This window comes from Aethalodelphis obliquidens, unplaced genomic scaffold (genome assembly GCF_003676395.1).
Source record: "Aethalodelphis obliquidens isolate GAN/ISIS:26980383/991018 unplaced genomic scaffold, ASM367639v1 scaffold9, whole genome shotgun sequence".
Taxonomy (NCBI): Eukaryota; Metazoa; Chordata; class Mammalia; order Artiodactyla; family Delphinidae; genus Aethalodelphis; species Aethalodelphis obliquidens.
This window is the reverse complement of record NW_020837953.1, coordinates 34,113,887-34,141,886: the sequence shown is the minus strand read 5'-3', so window position 1 is coordinate 34,141,886 and position 28,000 is coordinate 34,113,887. Positions and strand designations below refer to the sequence as shown.

General features: G+C 47.4%; 1 protein-coding gene and 1 long non-coding RNA gene across 8 annotated transcripts; one reads left to right on the top strand and one right to left on the bottom strand.

The window, feature by feature from the left end:
- On the top strand, positions 1-6,188 carry LOC113622046 (uncharacterized). The gene is made up of 2 exons (XR_003433394.1): positions 1-903; positions 4,164-6,188. It is a non-coding gene; the product is annotated as an uncharacterized LOC113622046 (long non-coding RNA).
- Positions 4,753-28,000, bottom strand: IFNLR1 (interferon lambda receptor 1). Of its 7 annotated transcripts, none has more exons than XM_027109726.1 (8): positions 27,904-28,000; positions 24,141-24,264; positions 15,964-16,148; positions 11,495-11,637; positions 9,613-9,772; positions 9,177-9,310; positions 7,471-8,178; positions 4,753-7,425 (listed from the first exon to the last, which is right to left on the bottom strand). In XM_027109726.1, exons 1-8 carry the CDS (start codon positions 27,959-27,961, stop codon positions 7,387-7,389), a joined length of 1,551 nt encoding a protein of 516 aa, XP_026965527.1. In that variant the 5' UTR covers positions 27,962-28,000; the 3' UTR covers positions 4,753-7,386. The 7 variants fall into 7 exon arrangements, with proteins under 7 accessions (XP_026965527.1, XP_026965529.1, XP_026965528.1 ...); XM_027109728.1 differs by lacking the exon at positions 27,904-28,000 and adding an exon at positions 25,333-25,802; XM_027109727.1 differs by lacking the exons at positions 24,141-24,264; positions 27,904-28,000 and adding an exon at positions 25,333-25,802.

Below are 28,000 nucleotides of genomic sequence, written 5' to 3'. Positions count from 1 at the left end.
GCAGCATGTGGGATCTTCCTGGACCAGGGCTTGAACCTGTGTCCCCTGCATCGGCAGACGGATTCTTAACCACTGCGCCACCAGGGAAGCCCCTGACACCTGGATTATTAAAGAACTTGGGAACATCCAGACATCATTTCTAATAGTAAAAAGAATAAAAGTAGAAGAGAACAGCATCTGTGTCTGACAGTAGGGGTTTGGCTAAATGCATAATGGTAAGTCCATCCAATGCAAGGCGAACGCAGCCTTCAAAATAACCCTGGAGAAAACTGTTTCGTGGCCTGGTAAAGAGTCACCATAGTTTGTTAAATGAAAAGAAGCATGGGGAATTCCCTGGCAGTCCAGCAGTGGTTAGGACCCCGCGCTTTCACCGCTAAGGGAACTGGTCGGGGAACTAAGAAGCATGGAACAAACTATGTACAGTACAGGCTCGTTAAAACACATACACACGTAGAGAAAAAAGTCTGAAGGATATATGTGAAAATATTCATGGAATTATCTCTGGGTGGTAGTAGAATTAAAGGTATTTTTATTTTCCTTCCTTTGCTCATCTGCATTTTCTAAAGTTCTTACAGGAAATGTATTATTTTATACTAAGGAATAGTAAGGTGACTACACAAGACAAGTAGACTGAAGGAGTGCCTTTATCTGGGCTGGACCCGTCTCTGGGGACGCCATTTCTTCTCCCTCAGCCAGAGTCCCTCTTCTTCAAAGCCAGCTGGGATGATTTCTCCTCCTGCAAGATGCTCGTGACAACTCCAGCCCACCACAGATTCACTCAAAATATCCTTCTAGAAGATGTGGTATATATATACAATGGAATATTACTCAGCTATAAAAATGAATGAAATAATGCCATTTGCAGCAACACGGATGGATCTAGACATCATCATACTAAGTGAAGTAAGTCAGACAGACAAAGACAAATATATGATATCACTTATATGTGGAATCTAAAAAAATAATGTTATTTACAAAACAGACTCACAGACTTCGAAAACAAACTTATGGTTACAAAAGGGGAAAGGTTGGGGTAGGGATAGATTAGGAGGTTGGGACTGGCATATACACCCTACTATATATAAAATAGATGATCACCAGGGACCTACTGTATAGCACAGGGAATGCTATTCAATACTCCGTAGTGACCTGTATGGGAGGGGAATCTGAAAAAGAATAGATATATGTATGTGTATAGCTAAATCAGTTTGCTGTACACCTGAAAATAACACAGCATTGTAAATTAACTATATCCCAATATAAAAAATATTTAAAAAATCCTTCTAGAGCTCTGGTCTGCTGTGCACTTGGCATCGTCCAATATTTTTCTTCAGTTATGCTCACATTTATGACTGGAAAGAAGAGACTTGGGTGGGGGCGATGTGAGGCGCCAGCACCATCTGCAAGTATCGGAGGGGCTGCCGCATGGAGAAGGGTCGAGCCCATTTTTGTGTAGCTACCCCTAAACAGGAAAACCAGGGTGGGTAGTAAGAGGACATATTAAGGAGGCAAATTTCTTTTCTTTTTTTCAAAGATTTTTTGATGTGGACCATTTTTAAAGTCTTTATTGAATTTGTTACAATACAGGTTCTGTTTTATGATTTGGTTTTTTGGCTGCAAGGCATGTGGGAACCTAACTCCCTGACCAAGGATCAAACCCGCACCCCCTGCATTGGAAGGTGAAGTCTTAACCACTTGACCGCCAGGGAAGTCCCACAAATTTCTTTTGATTTAAGGAAATAGCTCTCCCTACGAAGGTGTGGCTGCCTTTAGGATAGGCTGCTCTTGGTTGTGGGGGGTATTCAGTGAGAAACTGTGACCAGTGGTAGATGTTCCCTAGATAACCTCATTTATGGTCATAAATGTCTCCTTAGAAGTTTGAGTTGGTGGTAGTTTCTGAGGCCAAATTCCAAGGATGGGGGAAGTAAGGGCATTGCATCCTGCAGTTTAGGCTTTGAGGCTGGATTAGAGCTATTTAGAGGAGGCATGTCCCATGAAAGGGCCTGGAACTCAAAGATGGGATTTGGAGTGGGGGATTCTGAGCCCCTGTTGGAATCTGGCTTCCATGACATCCATTTAGTGTCCAGAGAAGCCAAGGCTTGGAGTGGGGTGGGATGTGTCTAGTAGCACCCAAGAATGGATGGGACTCACCCTGGAGGGATCGGCTCCTGGAGAGGGGCCTCCCACCCCTTGCTGATGGTTTTTCCCACCAGGAGAGTGTACTCTGAGGTATTCTTGCCTTGGGATCCCCACCTTCTTCTCCTAACCCACTTAAAGAGGCAGTAAGGGGAAAAACAGACTGTTGATAATTTATAAATTGCAGTCACACGCCTGCATCCTATATCATCATAAGCCAAGGGGTGGGGTACCCTGGGCTGGAATGGGTCCTGGCGCCAACCAGTATCTCTTGAGTAATTGATTCATGGAACTGACTCACTCATTTAGATAAAGTATAACTTCTAGTGTTTTTTTTAACCCACTCAAACTCCCATCGCTTTAGCCTAATTTTGTGCACACAGGAATGAGTCTCCCACTTCTGCCCCCTCCCTCACCATTTCACTCACTGAACAGCACTGATACCCCCTTGGAGCAGACGCTGGGTTGAGGGAGGACAGTCATCCACATGTGACAGGATCTGGGATCTGGGATAGAATCTAATGCAAGGTCTCTGGCTGCTTTATATGTAAGTCAGCCACAGCCAGCCCCTTACTGACTCCAATTCATATACCAGTTCACTCATTCATTCCTTCGTTCACTTATTTAATATCAAGTTTCCACCCTGTGCCAGATGCTGGCACCGGGAAGAAAACAGTCCCTTCCCTAAAGGAGTTCTCAGGATGTAGCATCCATTACCCCAACGCTGCCCATTCTCAGCGGCTCCGAGCACCGTGCTTGTAAGAACCTGTGCAATTGGCAGCCCTGCCATCCCACCACTGTCCAGAAGGTGGCAGCAAACAGGCAAAGAGGAGCTCAAAAGGTGAGGCGGGCAGGGTGGAGGCCCTTGGGGATCACCTGGAGAGGAAGTTCTGCCCTGGTTTCTGGAAAGGACCTACTGCACACCCATTCAAGGGGGCAGATGCCCCAACCTGACTACAAGCCGCAATATGCATGAAATGTGAATTGGCAAGGATATTTGGTTATGAGTAATAGAAGGCTCTGAAAGTTGGCTTAAAACTAGGATGCAGGGGGCTTCCCTGCTGGCGCAGTGGTTGAGAGTCCACCTGCCGATGCAGGGGACACGGGTTCGTGCCCCGGTCCAGGAAGATCCCACATGCCGCGGAGCGGCTGGGCCCGTGAGCCATGGCCGCTGAGCCTGCGCTTCCGGAGCCTGTGGTCCGCAACGGGAGAGGCCACAACAGTGAGAGGCCCGCGTACCGCCAAAACAAACAAACAAACAAAAAAACCAAAATACAAAAAACTAGGATGCAGGGAAGCCGAGGACAGGGCTGCAGCTGGGCCTCAGGAATGGACTGGATCCAGTCCATTTCTCATCCTGGAGGCTCATGTGGAGGTCCCATTGTCGTCTTTGTACCCTGAGCTTTCCTGTTCTTTGGAGTGGGAAATAGTGTCAGAGCCGGTTGGAACTTAATTGTTCCAGGCCAAGCCAGCCAAGAAGACATCTGAATGCCAGGGAAAGGGACTTGTTGGATTAGCTCATCTTGGGTCTAGAGCCTGCCCTGGCATTAGTAAATGATGACAGTCCGCAAGCACAGTTCTGGGCAGTGTGAAAATGAACAGAAACCTCATTTAAGATGGAGTTGGGAGGACTGAAGGGAGAACTCTCAAGCTCTCGCTGTCAACTGCAGACTCAACAGAAAGAGACATACCTTTGCATCTCCAACAGGAGGAGGGTTACTATTTTACTACCCAGCAGGAGGAGGAATTTCTCTTTGCCTGGCAACAGCCTAGCCAATAAGAGACTGTAGTAACTCAGCCAATGAAATGCAGTACACTTCAAACTCCCAGTTTCCTCCAATAGACTCTGTGTTTATAATGGCCCCTCCCAACTAACCTCTTTTCCCCTATAAAGGAACATTCCTCTCCTTGTTCTCTGGACTTGCATGTGGTTCACCATAGATTGCGTGTCCCAAATTGCAATTCTTTGCTGTTCCTGAATAAACCCGTTTTGCTGGTAAAATAACAGGCTGTTTTATTTTTTTTAGGTCTTCAGCTGTTACCTTGTGGGAGAATTGGTGGGACCTGGGAGACCCTCCCCAGTAGAGATCTACTGGAATGAGTTTGGGTTGCAAGGCTGCCACATAGGATTTTCTGTATCCTTCCATGGACCATTGTTGCAATAGGGTGAGCTGCCAGGTGGTAGGTACACCTCTGGCTTCGTTGTAGCACCCTTCTCATGTCCTCAGCTTGATGGATTCCAACTGCAAGTACCTGCAGCTCCCTGGGAGGGAGTGGCTCTCTACACAGGACTGATGGGAGTTGGTGGATAAGCCTCCCAGCTCCTGTCCCTGGCAGGGGAACAAATCTGGAGGGTCCAACACTGAACTCCCAAAGCTCCCTAGGAGGACTGAACCCTAGTTGCCCAGAGCCATGACCTGTTTGATTATGCATCTGGACTGGCTACCTCCCCTCCCTCTCTTCCCACTCCCTTATTGATGCTTTCTGGAATCGCCACACTGCTTTATACCCCCCAATCTTCGCCTCTGGGTCTGCTGCTGGGCACCCAACCCAAGACCCTGTAGTCTTAACGGCGAGAAGAGTGGTGAGGAAACTTTGAGAAATGAGAGCACACGCTTTTCCATTCAATTTTGCCCTTTTCTCTAAAAATAGAGCTCTTTATTTAAAACAGTTTAGGGTAGGCCCCAACAAACATTAGGAAATTATCTAAATATGACATAAACATAAAATAAAATTAGAAATAACTACAAATATCTTAGAACAATATATAATCTCCTCACTACCCTAAAGAATGGGAATGTTGCTTTCACCCGGGCATCACCCGCTCTGCCCCTGACATCTTTCATGCGTGGCCCTGGAGTTCCCACTATGCAGTTCCTGCCTGCTGGGGACACGAAAGGGCTTTGTAAACAGTTCAGTGCTGAGCACACCTGACAAATGATAATATTGAATAGCATGCTCTTTCCTAAAGCTGCCCAGTTTTTTGTTTATGACTTAATGACCATAAAGGAGCTGGAGTTTAGAATTAATAGAAAGCTCAGCGTCTGTCAGAAATTAAACTTTAAAAAAATGCTTAAAAAACACACAAGCTTTCAGAACAGAGAAAGCGGTTTCTTCACACAAGCCTAAGACAATAGTGAGGATAGCTTTTAGTTATTTGGAATTTACTTCCATGAAGCAGCTCGGCTGGTTCCAGAAAGGACACTGGGCTTGGTCTGGGTGTTCTCCTAGGAACTGGCCGTGAGCCACAGCCTTCCCCAGCTCCATGGTTCCAGTTTGTTCTTCCTCTTCTGTGCTCAATCATGGACGTAGACAAGCCTCATTGCAGGGAAACCCCTGCAGAAATGCATGTATGTGTGTGAGTCCCAGCAGTGGTGAAGGCCTCCTGCCGGCCTCGTGCCCCTTGGAAACCCTTGCCGAGACCTCAGTACTGTTTACATGGCCAAGGGGACGGGGCTTGGCCCAGCTGGCCAGAGACCGACATTCTCACCCTCAGAGACGTACACAGTAAGTCAACATTTTAGCTTCCTCGTTTGAAACAAAAGACAGGTGTTCAATTTAAAAAGGGGTTTGCTAACGTTTTCTTTAGCAGTTGAAACTCCTAAGCACAATCTTACGTAGAGGGCCACTGGAGAAAATCAGGGCCCAGGGAGGCTGCTCTGGTTGCGTTGCGGGGATCCTACAGCCCACGGCTCCCCCTGAGATTGAGACGCCTCCTGTGAAGCCCAAGGCCTTTTGGGAACACAATTTGAGAACCCCTGGACCAGATGCCTTCGAGAAGCTTTTCCAGATCTTCCATTAATGTTCTACCCTTGCGTTGGCTTCAAAACAACACAGCCCCGTGGATAAAATGCTTATGAAGATGCTTTTTACACAAATGGAGGAACTTAAGTCCTGGCGGGTGAAACGGCAGAGCCAAGGATTGTTCTGATTCCTGTGGTCCCTGCAGGGCCACAAAACTGACAAAACCTTGGTCTAATGGGTGAAGACTCAGCTCTGCTCGTCCATATACTGGTGGGTGTAGGTTAATAAAGCGGTCGTTTGAGAACATCCATCATTACCCTCAGGTAAGGACAGTCACCTGTTTCCAGAAGACAGTGGTTTCTCAAAACTGGAAGAGGAAATGGGATGTCTTTACAACCACAATGGTCACCTAAAGGGTCTGAAGTGCTAAGTTGGGGATCACGGGCCCAGGGGTCCAACTCCCTGCTGGGTTGCTACCCCACCACCAATTAATCAGACCCCCTAGAAGGTGGGCCATTTGGTATTTTCTTTGCTGGGAAAAGGGAGAGGGACCCTTGGCTGGGCTCCAGCTTCTGAGAACTGTTTCCTGACCAGGAGGCAGGGGTCAGTGAGGGCAGGAGGCAGGAGAAAGACTAAAGGTGGGAACTCCAGTCACTCTGAGTTTAGGGTCACAGGTGGGAGATGCCCAGCGGTCCCCTCAGAGCCTGGGTGGATGGAGAATCCTACCAGCCACCACGTGGTGAGTGCCAATGGTGTGGCAGGCATCACACGTCTCTGTCGGAACCCTCACCGTGCCCCAGGTGGTAGCTGTAGAAAGGAGACTCGGGTACAGAGAAGGAAGGTATCTCCCCTAAGGCCACACAACTGGGAAATGGCAGAGCTGGGATTTGGACCCAGGCCTCTTTGATAATGGAAACAGTGCAATGCCTGACCCAGAGACTGGGATTTGAAGGACATGCCTTTCCTCTTCCTCTCCAACACCCTCAGCCAACTGGATTTTTCTTCACTGGGGCCCACCCTAGGGGACCCATAAATCAGGATGTCGAGCCTCGGGGAGGAGGGAGCCCAGCGGGTGCTGGAGAGAGGCGTTGAGTCCTGCTACACTTGGTGTGCCTCCGGATTTCTTCCCTCTCCAAATCCAGATGAGCCCTTGTGCCGTCAGCCTTCAATGTCCCCTGTGACCTGACCTCGCCTGTTTCATGTTGTGCAGGGATGACTTTTCCAACTGGCCTGTCACCCCAGGGACAGTGGTGTGGTCTGACACCCAACCAACCTCTGACCTCCGCCCATCCCTGTCTCCACCCCTCTTGGCTCTCGGCCCAAAGCTCGCAGGTCATAGGACGGGGTGGCTTCTGACTGCTCAACCTGGCGGACACCTCTAGCCGGGTTCCCCGAGGTGCCGTAAGAACCCGCTGCTGCCCCGGCGATGATGCTCTCAGGATTTCAAGTCTTGGTGGCATGCTGGGTCCCCAGAAAGCTCAGGAGCACCAGACTGGGAGGGACAGCTCACCTGGCCAAGTAGTGCCCCAGTGTCCTACCTCTGACCTCAGCTCACCTGGCCAAGTAGTGCCCCAGTGTCCTACCTCTGACCTCGATCCTCTGGAGGCTCTTAGCCCCGCAGCTGCCGTCACTGCTGTCCTCACTTTCTGATTCCCCCCCACCCTCTTCTTCTTCCTCGGGGCTGCTGTCCCAGCAGAAGGTCAGTGTCTGAAGAGAAACTGGGGGCTCCCTGGGAACCAGAATCAGCCCTGGGGACGGCAAGCCCCAGCTGACCCAGGAGGACGGGTTGTCTTCTGGGGGCTCTTCCAGGGAACTCGAGTCCTCGGAGAATTCGGGTGGTGGGAGAGGCTTCTGGAGCTCCTTCCCACCCGGTCCTCGGCCTGGCCTCTTCTTGGCCAAGTAGCCAGATGATCCAGCCTCGTCCCAGGTGGAGGAGCCCGCAGTACTGGCCCAGCTTCTGTCTGAAGAATCGCAAGCAGAGGAGCCTTCGACCCGGACCAGAGGAGTCCAAGGCCCTCCTGCCTCCGCCTGCCCCGGGCTCTGGTGTTCCTGCCCCAGGAAGGGGGGTGGTTCGGTGTAGGGCTGGAAGCTGACACCATCGTCCGAGCTCTCCTCGTCGGCCTCCTCCTCCTCAGCACTGTCCTCTGATCCTGCCTGGACGGTGGCTGGGGCCCTGACTCTAGGGGTCAGCCTGACCCTTCTGGTCCGTTCCTTTTGGGGACAGAGGATCAAGACATGCAGGCACTCTGGGCCACTGGGTTGAAAGGTTGCCCCGGGGTGTCTGTGTCCAGAGAGGTCCTGATTGGGGGAAGGGGGAGAAGAACAGAAGATTCAGCCTTTCTGGAAGAGTGACTGTTCTAATTTGGGTTCCCCTGGAAATAGACTCTGAGACAAGGATTCAAACGTAAGTAGTTTCTTTGGGAAGTGATCCCAGGAAGCGTCAGCAAGGCCTAGCAGCCGATAGCGGGGTGTTATCAGGCAAGTTACCCCGAGGGCAGCTGGAACTTAGCCCCGCCGGGGACATAGGCCTCAGAGCACCATCGGGTGAGGCATGGAGGGGTGGTGGCGGTGTGAATTCTCTGCCACATGCAGCTGGTGATGTGCACGGGCAGAGCGGACACCGGAGGCCAGAGAAAGCCTCCAGGTTTCAGGTGCCAGCTGCAGGAGGTGGAGCGGGTAACTTACCACATAATGGGAAGGCAGAGGGATAGGGCAAGGTGCAGACCCATCTAACACAGAGGTTGTCCTTCAGTTAGTGGGAATTCCCTGCAGGTCCCCTATCCAGGAACGTTGAAACACTCCCGTGTGGCAGGGACTCTCAGAATCCATCCTCAAAGCCCCCACCGGACCCGAGTGCCCACTGAGCCTCATCTACCACAGCCTCACTTTCCAGGCCTTCATCTGAACAAGTCTGACCTCTCCAGGTTTCCCCTGTCCCAGCTGGCCCCAGGTTCTAAGCAAGCGAGCTGGCAGACAGGTGGGGAAATTCCAGCGTCTGCCTGGGCAAGACTGACCCTTGGTTAGATTGTGAATGAAGTGCTGGGACCCTTTTAAGATGTCCCCTTTAGGTGCCACCCTCCCGCCTCCCCTCTGGGCATCTCTCCTGAAGCATATTTGCTATTTTAATTTAGTGCCAAAGGAATGAATTACTAATGGTGAAAATTTAGACAGGAAGATAGATGTTTCGCAGTCTGGGCCATCTTGATATTCTAGCTGAACTATCTCTAAGTCTAGCTCCACTTCCTTGCTCTTCGACAACGCTCCCTCTCTGTCGCACACCCCCAGATTTGCCATACCAGGGCCTGTGGCATCTTTGCCTGATGAAACCAGGGGTTCCCCCTGAAGCTCTTCCAGATCACAGGCCCCGTGGCAACGACCAACAACAGTGGCAGCAGAAGGGGTAGCAGTACCAGGAGTGCCCAGTTGGATCCTAGGAAGAAAAACATAATAACAACTAGAGAAGCAGGGGCTCCTGTCTATCAATGGCATCTGTGCCGTGGGCTTCACGTACATTATCCTATTTAATCCTCATCAGAGTAAACCCGTCCTACAGGGTGTGGAAAGCAGTGTTCAGAGAGGTTATGTAAGCTGCCCAAAGATACAGTGAGTGGGGTGGAGCTGGGATTTTAATCGAGGTGAGTCTGTCTCTAGACTTGTGCTCTTAACCACCATATTATGAAGATCCTAACGCCTAGCGGAAAAGTTCCCACTTCTGTACCACTTTGCACACACCTGGGGCCTCCAGGAAGAAGCAGGTGGGCTCAGAGAACTTGCTGTATTTAGGGGAGCCAAAGGTGTATATAGTTCTGGCGCTGAGGCAGTGGTGTCCGCTGGTGTCTGGTTGGAGAGAAATCTGGACTGGCTGGCCATGGGGAGTGGCTGGAAAACTGGCCTGTTTGGAGAGAGAAGCAGAGGCGGGTGGACCTGCTGGGGGGCGCTGGCTCCATGCAGCCAGAACAGGGTGGGGTTGGCAGGACACAGCGGTGACTCCTACACCTTTTCTTGCATTAAGGCTTAAGCATTCAGGGAGCACGTCCCCACACTCTCTGGTTTCTCTTCCATGGAGTTTCGAGGTAGAGATGGTCTGGGTTCAAAAGCAGCCCTGCCACTCAGGGTCACTCCCATGCACACCCCACCAGGGCCCACAGGCCCTCACTTTCAGGGACAGATGCCTCAGCCTTCCTGCCCTCAGGGCGTGTCAATCAATTAGGGCGGGGGCGGTGGTCACTCAGCCATTACAGACACAGAAAACTCTAGGGCTGCCTGTCTAACACAGTAGCCACTGGCCACAGGTGGCGCTTGAGCCCTTGAAGTGTGGCTGGTACCAACCGAGATGTGCTCTAAGTGTAAAATACACACTGGCTTTCACGAAAAAAGAACATAAAACATCTCAGTAATTTTTATATTAACTACATGTTGAGAAGATAACATTCTATTGGATGAAATAAAACCTACTATGAAAATAAATTCACTTGTTTCTTTTTACTTAATTTAATGTGGAACGCTTAAATGACACGATGTGGCTTGCATTATGTTTCTACTGGACAGTGCTGGTTGAGAATATCTGTGAGGTTCTTGAAGGTGAGGACCACATCGGATGAAGATCTATCAATGTGTCTCTGGGATCCAGAGTGTGCAGGAGGTTAGGAGTGGGAGCGTTGGTTCGGTAAAAGACAGAATGGACAAGAATGGGGGTCCGTAGACTACAGCCCCATCTTTTTTTTTTTTTTTTTGTGGTACGCGGGCCTCTCACCGCCGCGGCCTCTCCCGTCGCGCAGCACAGGCTCCGGACGCGCAGGCTCAGCAGCCATGGCTCACGGGCTCAGCCACTCCGCGGCATGTGGGATCTTCCCGGACCGGGGCACGAACCCGTGTCCCCTGCACCGGCAGGCGGACTCCCAACCACTGCGCCACCAGGGAAGCCCCCATCTTTTGTTTTAAATAGAGTTTTCCTGGAACACAGCTATGCCTGTTCATGTACCTATTTACTTATGGCTCCTTTTGTGTTACAGATGGAGTTGAATAGAGGTGACAGACGATAAGGCCTGCAAAGCCAAAAGTATTTACTATCTGGCCAATTACAGAAAAAGTTTGCCAACCCCTGCCATAAATAAATATATACAGACATATGCACACGCATACACAGAAACAAGTCTGAAATTGGATATATACCACATAGTTATTTGCGATCATCTCTGTGTACTGTTGGTTTTCTTCCTAGAATTTATCTGTATTTTCTAGGTTTTTTTTCTAATGAATCTGGTGGCTTAACAAGTAGGCTAAGTAGGTTCTTGGAGCCTGTCATACTTCAGTCAGATTTAAAAAAAAAAAAAGGTTTCATAATTAAAAAAAAATTAGGTAGAAAACTGCTGTTTATTACCTGTAATGTGCAGGGGAAGGATGTCCTGAACTTGGCCTCTTAGGGGGAGGGGGGCAGAGGTGGGCCACAGCCACTCACACTGTGCAGAGTCAAGGGGTGACTGCCAGGAGTGAGGGGTATGCAGGGAAGGCTTCCTGGAGGAGGCTTTCAGGGCTTGGAGGGTGAAGAGCACTGGGGTTTGGTGGGAGAATGAGGAAGGGGACCCAGCCTGGGGGCATGAAAGGGGTTTCTCACCTCATTCCCGGTCCCCTCTTTCCAGAAATACACCTCATAGCTCAGATCTGGTTGGGGCATGCAGTGGGGCAGCTGGTACGTGGCATTGACACTCAGGATCTCGTCTGTCCGGGTGAATACCAGGACAGGTGGGGCTGGCTCCACTGGCAGAAACAGAACAGGACCCATCAGGACCTTCTGGGGGCCACAGGGCATCCATCCCCCAGCCTCCAGGCAGGCCTGTTCCTCACCCAGCCCAGAAACAGTTAACCTCCCTTTACTCATGTCATCCCTTCCACTTGGGTGCCCTTCACATGTCACTGGTCTGTCGCATCCTGTGCATTTGTATTAGTTTTTGCTGCTGCCATAACATATGACCATGAACTTAGTGGCTTAAATCAACACAGATTTATTATCTCTCAGTTCTGTAGGTCAGAGTCTGGGTGGGCTTGATGGGGTCCTCAACTCTGGGTGGAAATCAAGATGTCAGATGGCCTGGGCTCTTATCTGGAATTTTGGGGGAGAATTCACTTCCATGCTCATTCATGCTGTCAGCAGAATTCAGTTCCTTGTGGTTGTGAGGCTGAGGTTTATTTCTATGCTGTTGTTAGCTGGGACCCTCTCTCAGCTCCTGAGGGCACCTGCATTTTTTTTTTTTTTTTAAATTTTGGCCGCGCTGCACAGCATGTGGGATCTTAGTTCCCTGACCAGGGATTGAACCCGAACCCCCTGCAGTTGAAGCACAGAGTCTTTATTGGACTGCCAGGGAAGTCCTGCCACCTGCATTTCTAACCACGTTGCCCCTTCATCTTCAAAGCAGAAACACCATGTTGAATCCTTCTCACACCTCAACTCTCTCTGATTTTCCCTTCTTCTACACCTCTTCTGCCTCCAGCTGGAGAAAGTTCTCTGCTTTTAAGAGTTCATGGGATTAGATTGAGCCCATTTGGATAATCCAAGATAATCTCACTACTTTAACACCCATAAACTTAATTAAAATCCCTTTTGCCATTTAATAGTAACATCTAACATATTCAGAAGTTCAGGGATTAGAGCATGAATATCTTTGGGGGAGTCATTATGTCTATCATGGTCCTCCCTCTGACTCCTTGAAAATCATGTCCCTCTCCAATGCAACATACATTCTCCCCATCCCAAGGTACCCCAGGGTCTCATCCCATTACAGCATCAACTCAAGTTCTAAAATCTCATCATCTAAAGTATCTAAATCAGGTTCAGGTGAGACTTTGGGTACAATCCATTCAGTACAACTCCTGGGACACAATTCCTGTCCATTTGTGGACCAGTGAAAATAAAGTACAAGTTATCTGCTCCCGATATAAGGTGGTAGGATAGGCACTGGATAATAGTTATAGACATTTTGGTTCAAACAGGGAGAAATAGGAGGTAAAAAGGAGTCACTGGGCTGAAGCAGTTTTGAAATCCAGCTACACAAACTGTACTAGGTTTTAAGGCTTGGGAACTACTTCTCCTTGGCTTTCAGCACTGCTCTCTGGGCTCTTGGTTCCACCCTCTGAATCATCCTTCCTTTTCATGAAAGGTAGCAGGTATTTGCAGCTAAGTAGTTTTACCAGTCTGCTTCCTTCCAGTAGAAATTGGGGGACCAGTAGCCTTCTTTCTTTTCTTGTCCTCTCTGTCCCTTTCCGTTCAAGCTGGCAGTGTTTCTGCTGATATAAAATTCTCAAGAATTTTATGGGTCTCCTGTGGATGTCATGGGGACCCACTCCATTAGACAGAAGTCAGTTCCACAAATCTTTTTGAGATAAGCCCTTCTCTATTTTTGGCTTTAGTGGAGCTGGCTGAGGGATAACACTTCAGCTTTCTAGAGGCCCTTTGATTTGACTGAGGGGAACTGAACTGTGTGTCAGACCCTTAAATCTCTTCAAAGAGTCTTTTTCTTGATTAAACACTTTGATCTTTCTGAGGTTTTAGGAAATGATCGCACAGCCGCACACTTGGCTGTTTCTCTATGTCACACTCTTGGAAGCAATTTCTTTAGTATCTTTTGCCATCTGTATAGGTTAAGAATTTCCCAAATCTTCAAGTCCTGGTTCCTTTTCATTTATGCTCTTTCCTCAATTTCTCTCTCTCCTCCTTGCATTTTGCTATGATTACCAGGAATAAACCAGGCCATGCCTTCAACACAACATTTATCAAATCTCCTTGATAAATGTCCAGATTCATCATTTACAAGTTCTGCTTTCCACATACCGACAGGACACAATTTTGCTAATCTTTTTGCCAGTATATAAGAGGCATTCCCCCTTCCTGAAATTTTCAATAACATATTCCTCACTTCCTTCTGTGAGGCAGTGCTTTTAGCATCCAGACTTCTACTAACAGTCTGTTCGTGATGATTTAAGAACTCTTGAAGGAGATTTAGATTTTCTCTATGATGCTCCTCGCTTGCTTCTGAGCTCTCACTGGCAGAGTCTTTAATGTCCATTTCTAATGACAGTCTGTTCAAGGTCATCTAGGTTTGACTGATGGTTTGAAGATGGTGGGGGCAGTGAGTTGAAATAAAGTGGCAAGAGAAAATTAATACACCATTGTTCAAGATCCAGCTGAAATGCCACTTCTTCCATGCAGCCCTCCCTGAGTACCAGCCAGCAGGAGCTCTGGCCACACTGGTCATCCCTGTCCTGTGTTTGTGCTCAGGGAAAATGTGTGGCTTCCACAAGGTGCCACTACTTATGTGTTCAGGAAATATCCACGGGACACTGATATGTATTAAGCCCTGGGCAGGGAGCTGAGGGGAGTGGGGAGATGAGGCCTCCATAAATCTTGACCTCAAGGAGTTGGAAGAATTTAGGGGGAAATGAAATACATAAACTACCAAAACTCAAGAGTGAGAGTGACCAGGGTCACCACAGCTGAGGGCAGAAATAGGAAGGAAGGGTCACTCAAGCTTGAGGTGTGTTGCAGGAGAATCAGAATATTCTTCAGGGGGGAGGAGGCAAAAAAAAGTAGCCTCCTTTCTGCATCTTTCCCTCTGTTGTTCTAATTCTTATTCCTATTCATCCAGCCTCTGCAGTGGTTCATCCATCATTCTTCTAGCCAGACAGCCTTTCTGCCTGCCTTCCCATCTTTCTTTTCCTTTCTATCCATCCTTCCCAACTATGCTTCTTTTCCTTCCCATCCACGCGTCCTTCTCAACCATCCTTCCTTCTTCCTAAGCATCCTGTCTTCCTTTCTTTCCAATTGACATTTCTTCCTTCCTATCCACCCTGTCTTCCTGTTCATTTATACTTTCTTCCTTCCTTGTATCTAGCCAATCAGCCTACTTTTCTACTCCTCCATCCTTCCTATCCATCCATTCTTTTCTTTCCATACATCTTTCCTTCCTGTTTTTCCTTTCTCCTTTGCCTCTCCTTCCCTTTTACCCTTCCTTCCCTTCCCAGGCAGCCAGCTTCCTTCTGTACTCACTACCCACTGATCCATCTGTCTGCCTTTCGTTCCTATCCTCCACTTCTCCATCCATACTGGCTTCTTCATGGTAAGCATTTACTCATCCATCTAGCCTCCTCCTTCCCACTCATCCGTCACTTCTTCCCCATCCTCTCCACACTTCTTTTCTTCTTACCCATCCATCCTTTTCCTCCTTTCGTCCATCCAACCAGCCAGCTTCCTCCCATCCAAATCATCTCTTCTTCCTTCTCTGCCATTTTCTCCTGCCATCCTTCATTAAATCCCTTCCTCATCCCCCTTCAAGCCCTATTTTGTCCTCAAACATTTTGAGAAGCCTGGGTGATAAGTTACAGATCTCAGCTCCATGAGGCTATTGTCTGAGTATTTATCCTCCCCTCCTTACTCCTGACCTGATCGAGCACCTTGTCCCAGATCAGAAAGAGCCATTTCACATCCCGTGTCCATCACTTACTAGCTGGCAAGTTCCTTAACTTCTGTGAGTCTTGCTTTATTTATTTTTAAAAAATGGGGTGATGAAAATGAACCCCACAGGTCTGTTATGAGGATTAGAAATAAAATACATTGGGGGAAGAAAAGCACTCTCCTCACTCAACGTTAACACTGGTGATTTATGAAGGCTGTAAGCATGGGGAATGTTTTCCTCTCTATTTTCATCTCCTTTCCCCCCCAAATTTCTACCGTGTACAGAAATTACTATTGCAACCAGAATTTTAAAAAATTGTTTCTTAAAGAGAGAGATTGAACATTAAAAAAGTAGGAATAAATATATAAAGTGCCTTGTGTAGTTCATGACCAAGGTTGTGCTCAAAAGAAGATCATGAACCTCATTAGGAGGAGGTACAAACTGAACTGCTGGGGCTGGTGAACTCCCCTAACTCCCTGCCACGAAGTCAGGCTACTTGGACATGGGCCAGGGCCCGTGGCAGGTGGCCCCAGAGAGCTGCCCACTGCTTTGGGGAAGTGGGAGACAGATGGCCAGGATAGCAGTGCCTCTGAGCCAGGCTCCTGAGCAGACGGCCTCCCACAGGTCCTTCACTTACCTTCAAAAAAGTAATCCATGGACTTGGACTCCACCCAGGGTGACCTGGCTCTGGGAGAAACCGCTCGCACACGCCCCTTGAACTTATTGCACAGGTCTTGTTTCTCCAGGCACATCAGAGAACACTGTAGCTCTTTGGTTCCTGCACACATTTTTACTCTCCGCCACTGTTTGGGGGTTGCAGAGCTGAGGGAGGAGACAGGAGGGTGTGGGTCATGGATTCAGCCTCTTGGGGGTGAGAAAACTTAGAGAACATGCGATCACTCGTCCCTCCATCCCACCTGATCATCCATCCATCCATCTGTCCAGCCAGCCAGCCATCGGCTGAGACAGAATGAGAACAGTCTAGTCAAGAGCTTGGGCTCTGGAATGATAGACAAGGGGGGGAACCCTGGCTCTGCCCCTCACTAGCTCTGGGACCTTAACGCAGGTCACTGTCCCTAAGCCTCAGTGTCCCCATCTGTCATGGCTCCCCCACAGGGTCGTCGTGCTAGTAACCATTTTCCCCGCGTTTATTCATTCAGGCATTTATGGACCCCCTGCCGTGTACCAGGCCCGGTGCCAGGCGCTATGCGGATGTCAGAGGAGAACACACAGGTCCATGACTATGACCTCCTGAGAACGCTGAGGTCCAAAGGAGGGACCTGCGTGCTGGACATTATTCTTGGGCAATCGGCAATTCATGACAGATAGGTCCTGCTCTCAGGAACTTACACTGTGGAGGGAGGGGATGAGAGACCATCACATCAACAAGAGAAATCCAGGAGCTGGTAAATGCAGTGGTCATAGGGTAGTGCGGGGGTGACTGCTCTCTGAAGGCGGCTCAGGAAAGGCCAGGAAGACAGTGCTGAAGCTGAGGCCGGGATGCTGAGAAGGGAGCCAAGAGAAGGCCTGGAGGAAGGAAACGCAAAAGCAAAAGCCTTGCAACGGGAAGGGACTTGATCTGTCCAGACAAAAACAAGGCCAGGGCAGCCAAAGCCCAGTGGACAAGGCCGGGAGAGGGCGGACAGACTGGACGTGGGTGGAGGGGGGTGGGCAGAGCAGGCAGGGTCTTGCCATCTTGGCAAGGGGCTCGGATTTTATTCCAAGTGTCAGAGGAAGCTATCAGAAGGTTCTGAAGAGAGGAACTGAGGTCATCTAATTTATGTTTTTAAAATATCACTCTGATAAACTAGCTAGGAGGCTGCAGCAGTGGTCCAAGAGAGAATGATGGGTGAGATGGCAAGAAAAGGTTGGATGTAGGATGCGTTTTGGAGGTAAAGCCGATGAGACTTGCTCATGGATTGGATGTGGAATGTGAGGGAAAGGAGAATTGAGGACTCTTCCTGGGTTTGGAGACTGAGCAACAGGTGACCAGAAAAGGCTGAGATACAGGTAGGCAAAGAGAACAGATCTGGGGGAAGAATTCCCCTGTTTCGTTTTTTGGTGAAGTTATACTAGGTAAACATCAACGAAAAAAGGAACTGGTGTAGGCATATTAATATGAGACAAAACAGAAACTTCAAAGTCCAAAGCGTTAGTAAAGGTGAAAAGGACCACTACACAGTAGTGAATGATTCCACTTGCCAGGAAGATATACAAATTCTAACTTATATGTGCCTATTAAATAGCTTCAAACTATATTCAGCACAAATAGATAAAACTACAGGAAGAAAAAGAAAATCCACAATTACGATGGGAAATTTTTAATATATCTCACTCAGTAATCAACAGTTGAATAAAGAAAAATTATTAGTACATATGTTAAAAAAATGAACAACATAATTATCAAAGTTCGTCTAATGAACATACACAGAACAAACAAGAAACTGGTTGAGCCACATACGAACCCTAAACAAAATATTATCAAAAATATTAACAAAAATAAAGCAACTCTCAAATTTCAAAGAATAGGTATCTCTCAAACTATTTCCTCTGACTGCAAATAATCCAGTTAAAAATCATTAACAAAAAGAGAACTAAAGGAAGTTTGAATATTTTAAAATGTTTTAAAATGACTCATGGATCAAATATTTGCAAATGATGCAACCAACAAGGGATTAATTTCCAAAATATACAAACAGCTTATACAACTCAATCAAAAAGACAAATGACACAATCAAAAATGGGCAGAAGACCAAAATAGACATTTCTCCAAAGAAGACATACAGATGGTCAACAGGCACATGAAAAGACGCTCAACATCTCTAATTATTGAGAGATGCAAATCAAAACTACAACAAGGTATCATCTCACACCAGTCAGAATGGCCATCATCAAAAAGTCTACAAATAATAAATGCTGGAGAGGGTGTGGAGAAAAGGGGACCCTCCTATACTGTTGGTAGGAATGTAAATTGGTACAATCACTATGGAGAACAGTATGGAGGTTCCTTAAAAAACTAAAAATAGAGTTCCATATGATCCAGTAAGCCCACTCCTGGGCATATATCTGAAAAAGCCCAAAACTCTAATTTGAAAAGATACATGCACCCCAGTGTTCATAGCAGAACTACTGACAATAGCCAAGACATGGAAGCAACCTGATGTCCATCAACAGATGAATCGTATGTATGTATGTACGTGTGTGTATACATATATACGGGAATACTACTCAGCCATAAAAAAGAATGAAATAATGCCATCTGCAGCAACATGGATGGACCTAGAGATTATCATACTAAGTGAATTAAGTCAGACAAAGACAAATATCATATGATATCATTTATATGTGGAATCTTAAAAAAATGATACAAACTTATTTACAAAACAGAAATAGACTCACAGGCACAGAAAATAAATTTATGGTTACCAAAGGGGAAAGGGGACTGGGGAGGGATAAATTAGGAGTCTGGGATTAATACATACACACTACCATATATAAAATAGATAAACAGTAAGGTCCTACTGTATAGCATAGAGAACTATATTCAATATCTTGTAATAACCTATAATGGAAAAGAATCTGAAAAGGAATATATATATATATAACTGAACCACTGTGCTGTACACTTGAAACTAACACATCATTGTAAATCAACTATACTTCAAACAAAAAGACAGGAGACTCAAAAATCACATATTGGAAAATAAAATAAAATGACTCATGGATCAAAGAAAGAATTATGATGGAAGTTAGTAAATCTCTAAAACTGAATGATCAAAAATATAACACAAATAAAAATTTATGAGATGTAGTTAAGCATATAGCTTTAAATATTTATAACAGAAAATAAGGAACGATAGAAATTAATAAGCTAAGCGATCAACTGAATGAGTCAGAAAACGCAGGCTAAGAACATATCTATGAACAGATTGAAACTGTAAACTACTACTTCAAAATGGATTATAAAAGACATTTTAAAATGATATAAGATATGGAAGAACAACACAAAACAGAATCAGAGAAACTCAGAAAGGAGATAACAGAACACAGGAGTCAGATAAGAAACAATAACAACCACATTTCATAAACGAAGAATAAATTAGAAGAACAATAAGAGCAAATTAATACAGCAGATAATGCCTTAAAAGAAACAGAAAGTGAAAAGAGAGGAAGTTTCAAAAAATAAAAGAGAACTGGGGGCTTCCCTGGTGGCGCAGTGGTTGAGAGTCCCCCTGCCGATGCAGGGGACACGAGTTTGTGCCCCGGTCTGGGAAGATCCCACATGCCGTGGAGCAGCTAGGCCCGTGAGCCATGGCCGCTGAGCCTGCACGTCCGGAGCCTGTGCTCTGCAACGGGAGAGGCCACAACAGTGAGAGGCCCGCGTACCGCAAATAAATAAATAAATAAAAATAAAAGAGAACTGAAGTGTAAATGCTAAAGTTTGAAAACTTCTAGAAGAAAGCACAGAAGAGGATCTTTGTGACCTTGAGTCAAGCAAACATTTCTTAGGACACTGGGAGAAAAGAAACCTGATGTGTTAGTCTGCCAGGGCTGCAGTGACAAAATGCCAGGCTTGGGGGCTTAAACCACAGAAATGTCTCTCTCACAGTTCTGGAGGCTGGAAGTCCAAGATCAAGGTGTCTGCAGGTTTGCTCTCTCCTGAGACCTCTCTCAGGAGATGGTTACCTTCTCTCTGTGTCCTCACCTGGCCTTTTCTCTGTGTGTGAGCAGCCCTGCTGTCCCTCTTCTCATAAAGGCACTAGTTCTATTGGATTAGGGCCTCACCCTTAGGACCACATTTAATCTTAATTACCTCTTTAAAGGCCCCATCTCCAAATACAGTCACATGGGTGTTAGGGCTTTAACATATGAGTGACTAAGGGGGGGAACACAATTCAGTCCATAACAGGGAATTATGAATTAAGCTGCTATGAAAGTTTGTATACAAGTCTTTGTTTGGACATATGTTTTCATGTCTCATGGATAAAGATCTAGGAGTAGAATCTGGGAAACTCGGTTACTGAATGTGTAACTTTACAAGAGACTGTCAAGCTTTCTTCCAAAGTGATCGTACCACTGTATTTCCCATCAACAATATACAGTCAGTGTCCACAGGGGATTGGTTCTAGGCCCCCTGGGAGATACAGAAACCTGTGGATGTTAAGGTCCCTTATATAAAATGGTCTCGTATGTGCATATAATGTATGCACATCCTCCCATGTACTTTAAATCATCTCTAGATTACTTATGATACTTAATACAATGTAAATGATATGTAAATAGTTGTAAATACAATGCAAATGCTATGTAAATAGCTGCTAGTGTATGGCAAATTCAAGTTTAGCTTTTGGCACTTTACGGATTTATTTTTCTTTCTGGATTTTTTTTTTTTTTTTTTTTTTGCGGTACGCGGGCCTCTCACTGTTGTGGCCTCTCCCGTTGCGGAGCACAGGCTCCGGACGCGCAGGCCCAGCGGCCATGGCTCACGGGCCCAGCCGCTCCGCGGCACGTGGGATCTTCCCGGACCGGGGCACGAACCCGTGTCCCCTGCATCGGCAGGTGGACTCTCAACCACTGCGCCACCAGGGAAGCCCCTGGATTTTTTTAAAAAATATTTTTGATCCATGGTTGGTTGAATCTGTGGCTGCAAAACCCCAGAACATGGAGGGCCATCTCCATGAGTTACTCCACATGTTTGTCTATGCTTAGCGTCATCAGACCTTTTAACTTTAACCATTCTAGTGAGTGTGAAGTAGTATTTCCTTGTAGCTTTAATCTGTACTTCTCTAATGACTAATGATGTTGAACATCTTTTCATGTGCTTATTGGCCACTTATATATCTTCTTTTGTGAAGTGACTATTCAAATATTTGGGGGGTGATTTGTCTTCTTATTTTTGAGATGTAGGAGTTCTTTATTTTGGATATAAGTTCTTTGTCAGCGTTTATACTATGAATATATTTTTCTCAGTGGCTGGCTTTTTCATTTTCTTTGGGCTTTTTTTTTTCTTTTAAAGAACAAAATTTTAAATTTGGTGAAATCCAGCTAATCAGCATTATTGACTAAATTGTGCACACACATCCCCCACCCAATTCATATGTTGAAGCCCTAACACCCATGTGACTGTATTTGGAGATGGGCCCTTTAAAGAGGTAATTAAGATTAAATGTGGTCCTAAGGGTGAGGCCCTTATCCAATAGGACTAGTGCCTTTATGAGAAGAGGAAGGGACACCAGGGCTGTTCTCCCACAGAGAAAAGGCCAGGTGAGGACACAGAAGGTGACCATCTCCTGAGAGAGGCCTCAGGAGAGAGCAAACCTGCTGACACCTTGATCTTGGACTTCCAGCCTTCAGAACTGTGAGAGAAAAACTTCTCTTGTTTAAGTCCCCAGTCTGTGATATTTTGTTATGGCAGCCCTAGTTAATGAACACAGATTTTGGTACCATAAGTGAGGTGCCAATGTAACCAATATCTAAAATTGTGTTAGTAGCTTTGCAGCTGGGTAACAGAGGCTGAAAGAGTTTTGAGGTTCATGTGAGAAAAAGCCTAAATTGCCTTGAAAAGACTGTTCATCAGAATATAGATGTTAAAGGTGATTCTGGGGTCATCCCAGTTGGAAAGGAGGAATGTCTTACTGGAAACTGGAAGAAAATTCATCCTTGTTATTAAGTGGCAAAGAACTTGACTGAATTACGTCCTAGTGTTTTATGGAAAATCAGAAGTGGAAAGTGATGAACTTGGATACTTAGCTGAGGAGATTTCTAAGCAAAGTGTTGAAGATGTGACCTGGTTTCTCCTTACTGCTTATAGTAAAATGAGAGAGGAGAGAGAGAGAGATAGAAGGAATTGTTAAGCAAAAAGGAACCAGAAATTGAAGATTTGGAAAATTCTCAGCCTATGCATATTGCAAAAAAGGAGAAAGCGTGTTCTGGAGAGAACACCAACGTGGTGGCTGGAAAATCATTTGATAAGGAGATCGTGGGTGCAACTCACGGATTTAATCAGCCACCTCAGTAGAAGCCAGGGATAGGGATGGGATTATTACGTGAATCACCCTAATTCTGTTCACTGAAAAGATCTCAGAGCAATAGTTCAGTAGTGATCAGACGGCTACACAGACTGTGTTCTTTAAAACCATTTCTTACCAAATGGAGACGTGGCTGATTTCAGGTTTTAGGTCAGGAATTGTGCAAGTGAGTCTGGAACATCTTTTCGCAACAGATAGCAATAAAGATATCATGAATTACTAGGGTCAAATTCAAAGGACTCAGGAGCCAACCTGAAGAGACATTCATGGACTAAAGATGAGACCATTCAAGCTTCAATGAGTAGAATAAATTGCAACGAATTGAAACCATCACATATGTTTAACTACTTGAGTTCGTAATGATAATAAAAAAACAAGGCAATCACCTTTGGGACATGATAGGGAACCAGTTCGTTATCTTGAAAACTGGTAAATTAAAGGAAAACAATTCAAGCATTTATTCTGTCTTGCCTACACGAATAGTACCACTGAATATCAAACACTACATGAGAGGAAGCATCTCTTTGTAAAATTCCTTCCAGCTAATAAATGAAAAAATACCATTAGAATATCATGGTTTTGGAATCCTCGCAGGTGTTTCAAAAGCGTAAAAGGAAAGGAAAATATCATATAGGTCCAGAGGTTAGGCTTTCAATTCTTTCATCAATTTATCCCACCTCCGCTATGCCCAGCTGTGTGGCTTTGAGCAAAATACACTCTCAGTGCTTCAGTTACCTCCACTGTAGAGCAGAGTCACTGAATCCTTCCTCGTAGGGCGGTGTGAGATTAAATACATTTCATGTATGGACACAGTGCAGACACAGAGCAAACACACAGGCCATGTTAGGTATTGGTATTTTCTGCCTCCTGATACAGTTCTATACCATTCTTTCTTTTTAAAGCTCTCTCACAGCCTGTCCTTTCCCAAGCCAGGCCCCCATCACTCACATCTGGATGCTACAGATGGAGGGACAGTAATAGAACAGGAAGAGCACAAGCTTTGGGGTCAGACAGACTTGAGTTTTTCTTCTGGTTCCATCACTGGCTTCCTTGGGCAGGTCACAGCACCTGAGTTGTTTCCTCGCCTCTAGAACAGGGGAAATGCAGGGTCTGCCTGGTGATGCTGGGAGGAAGAAGGGAAATGCTCATGCAAGGCTCCTAGCACTCAGCCTGGCACAGGGTGGGTCCTGAGTACGTGGCAGTTTCTTCTCCTTTCTGCTTCCTCCTTCTCACCAATTCTAGATTAATCCTCCTGAGTATCTGCTTTCATTAGCTTACTCTCTTACTAAAGAACTTCAGATGATTTCCATCTATGTGCAAAGATGGCAAATCAGCTTTCATCTGCAAACTCCTCTGCATCAGCAGTGGCTGCCTGGGCTGCCAAGTTGAGAAGGACTCCAAGACTCCGTGCAGGCTCCGTGGGGAAAAGGGTAATCATCTAGCGATGCCTAACACGGCTCTGCAAGAGATACACCTGCCTCCCTTATCTGCTGGAATGCCAAGCACCTCATCCAGGCCCTCAAGAATTCCCTCACTGGGTCCTCACAGCTCCATCCAAGCTCTGCTCTGACTTTTCTCAAAGACCTCCCCCACCCCCGGCAGGTCTTTCACCTGGGCGCTGTTCTCCATTAAGCATCATCCCCACCTCCAGAGCTTTATCAAACGCCCTCTCCCAATACCTGCTGCAGGCCGTCACCCGTGGACACAGAGAACCAAGCCCGTCCAGCCCCTGCCCACCTCCTCGGTCTCCCCCTATCATCCCACCAGCCCGGAGGCGCCCCTCCACCTTTGATAGGCCACAAAATAGGTCATGTTCTGGGGGTTGCCAGGTCCTGGGAGCCACGTCAGGTACACACTGAAGTCCCAGGAGAGCAGCGTCACGTTCTGGGGAGGGGCCAGAAGGGGCCTCCCTGTGGTGGAGAAAGAGGCCATGAAGTCTGGAGCCATTCAGAGCAGTGCGGGCGGGCAGTCGGGTGCTCACCGAGTTTAAGAACCAGGAGTTATCTCGGGTGGCTTAAGTACAGGGGATGTGATGTAGGCTGGGAACCTGGGGTGTGGGATTCCAGTCACATCCATGCCACCGACTGGCTGTACTGCAGCCCCTTCCCCTCCTTAGACCTCAGCAGCCCATCTGTGACATGATGGGAAGCCCACCCTGGCACCTGAGGGTTCCGGCAAAACAGCACAGTACAGGACCATCTAATAGATTCCTGGACTCCAGGAGGGAACGGCCCTGAGGGTCTCAAGGAGCAGAGGCTCTGTCTTGTTCTCAGCCATGTCCCCAGAGCCTGCCTGCAATGGTCCCTGGCACATAGTAGGTACACAATAAAAATCTGTTGAGTGAATGAATGAATACTGTGATGACTTGGATTATTCCTAAGGTCTCCTAACTGGTCTCCCTGCTTCCAACCTTGTGCCCACAATCCATTCTCCATATAGCAGCAAGGGTTAAAATGAAAGTCACATCACGTCACTCTTTTGCTTTAAACCTCCAGTGGCTTCTGTTTCATTCAAGGTAAAATCCAAAGTCTTTACAATCACCCTCAAGACCCTACCCTATCCAACCCATGACTCCCCTTGCTGGCTCCTCTCCAGCCATTCTGGCCCTTTCCTGTTCCTAGAGCATGCCGGCACACTCCCACCTCTAGGCCTTTTCACGAGCTGTTCCCTCCGCCTAGACTGTTCTCCCCACGGCTGTCCATCTGGCTCACTCCTCTGCTTCCTTCCCATCTTTACTCAGATGTCATTGTCTCAGTGATTCTTTCCCTGACCACCTCTCACTGGCCCCTACTTCCCTCCTTGGCACCTCCTCCCTGCTAACCCTCATCTTCTGAAATATGCATCTGATTACACAGCTGCCCCGTTTCTGCCCTTCCCTTGTCCTCAGAATAAAGTCTATGCTCCTTATCAGGATACGTGAAGCCCTGCCCAGCTTGGCCTGGCTGGGCCATCTCGTTGACCTCTTCCTGACAGCTCACCTACATACGTCACCAGGCTGCAGCCAGTCTTCTTTCTCGCCCTTCTCAAACCACCTCATTCTTCTGTGTGTCTTTGAACCCAGGTGTCTTTGACAGCGTGGTATTCACCATCGAATCTTTTAAAGACTTGATTCAAACGTCACCTCCTGACATCTTTCAGAAGTGGTGGTGATGCTGCAGATGATAATAACAGCAGCTAATGTGCCCTAACTACGTGCCAGGCACCACGCAAAGCACATTACCTGCACTTCCTCCTTCAATCTGCCCCACATCCCTAGGAGGTAGGTACTAATTAGGATCATCACATTACAGATGAGGAAACTGAGGCCCCCTTAGCTAATAAGTTGTAGAAACAGAATTCAAATCCAGGCCTAGCCACCCCCAAAGTCTGAGTTTTTTGGGTTTTTTTTAACATCTTTATTGGAGTATAATTGCTTTACAGTGGTGTGTTAGTTTCTGCTTTATAACAAAGTGAATCAGCTATACATATACCTATATCCCCACATCTCCTCCCTCTTGCGTCTCCCTCCCATCCCCTAGGCGGACACAAAGCGCCGAGCTCATCTCCCTGTGCTATGCGGCTGCTTCCCACTAGCTATCTATTTTACGTTTGGTAGTGTATATATTCCACGCCACTCTCTCACTTTGTCCCAGCTTACCCTTCCCCCTCCCCGTGCCCTCAAGTCCATTCTCTACGTCTGCAAAGTCTGAGTTCTTGATCACACTTCCTCCCCTGGGTTCTCGTGGGGCCTGTTCAGCCTTTTCTTCCAACATCTATGGATCATTATTGGTCAAAGACATCTATTGATCACTGCGTGCCAGAGGGTTCAGAGAGGACTACAGCTCCACTCCTCCCCTTTAGGAGCTCATGGTCCCATGGAGAAGGCAGCGCCTTGAAGTGTCACATGGGTCATGATGGAAATCCATACAGGTCATAGAATGGCCTCAGGGAGGGAGGGCCCTTTCTGCTGGTGGCGCTCAGCTCGGCTCCACACCCCTGGCCTTTCAGACCACCCCACCCCGTGTCCTCTAGCTGGAACTGCGTCACCAGGATGCCAATGCTGACATTGCCCCAGCTTCTGGACTTCCTAGCAGGTGGCTGGCATGAGGCCAAAATCTGTCTACAATCGTCTTATTTGAGGACAGGCCTCAATTCTGAGCTTGGCCACAGTGGAGAAATAGCAGCTAGAGTAGTTACCTCCTAATGAGCCTTCGAAGGGTGCCGGGCATCGGTGTGAAACTTTATACACAAAACCTCATTCAATCCTCAGGACAAACCACCCTGTGGGGTAGGTGTCCTTCCCTTCCACGGAAGGCACTAGGCTCGGATACAGATGGTGAGTAATTTGCCTGAGACTACACAGCCAGTATGTGTGCGAGCCAGGATTAGAACCTGGATCCCGCTGCGCTTCACCCCAAACCTTCACACCATAGTTTGTGTTGTGTACACTAAATATTCCTCGGGTGTAAGGATAGCTAGGTCTAGACAGCAAAACTATTGAGTTTGAGGGTGAAAAAGGGGTACAGAGGAACCCCTCCTCTCCTCCCTGCATAAGTCCACTGTCCCTCATCAGCTGCAGTAACACTGCTGCGGAGGCTCCAGGGGCTGGGGCATCCCTGAGCTGACCTGGGTGGGTGGACCGCCCTGTGCCAGCTGCCCATCCCACGGCCAAAGTTGGCCATGCTCACTTCAGCTTGTCTTCTCTGTTCTGTGTGTCTCACCAATGCCTTCCTTCTTGGGTAATTCCCCTTAATTGCTCTGAGCCTCAGTTTCCCCCTCTGAAACGGGAGGAAATAATACCTATCTTCTAGGACAGTTGGGTTGTGATGCTAAACTAGAAGCCCAAGAAGTTGCTCAAACAAATGCTGGTGTTTAACCTTAGCATTAGATGATGTCCAAGGGCCCTTCTAGCTCTTAAATTATTAGTCTAAGACTAGGGACATATCCTGGGGGCATTTTGGTGTCCTTCTCCCTGGATTGGTTGGGGTTTGGTGGTTGGTTCCTATCCCAAGGTATTTTGTATCCTGTCACCTTATTTACCAGTGAGAGCTCAGAAAAAAAGGTGGCTTGTTAGAATGACAGCACAGCACGGGCTAAGCTGGCACTCCTTCCCCTCAGGCCTGGGTGGAACTTCTGACACCCCGAGTCGGGAGGAAGGGGAGGGGACCCCTGGCGACGGCAGGGCTCTTCTGCTTAATTTCCCCTACTAGTCAGGGTCTGTGATATTAATGCAGCGGATAGGGCTTTTAGGAAACCTTAAAAACCACTTTATAAACAAATGCAGCTGACTTTTGAACGGCCACTATCTTTTTTTCTGTTCGTCTAAGGCTGAACTGGCATTAGGAAGCTGGATCAGTTCCTTCCCGGAAAGGAATTTCAAAGACCCGGGTCTGTTTAGTCCTCGGAAAAAGAAAACTGGTGCTGGGTGGGCTCTGCTAATTCGCACGGGTTGCGGCGCACAGACTGATGCCCAAGGCACTCCCTCCCCGGAGCTCTGGGTCGGAAGGTGGGTGCGGACCGGATGGGGCACCCCGCGGCCCCACGCCCACCCCGCGGCCCCGTGCCCTTACCTGAAGTGGACTGCAGCAGGCACAGGAGCAACGAGGCCCACCGCGGGGCCCCGGTCATGCCGGTCTTCCTGTGGCCCAGGGTAGGACCAGGTCCCTC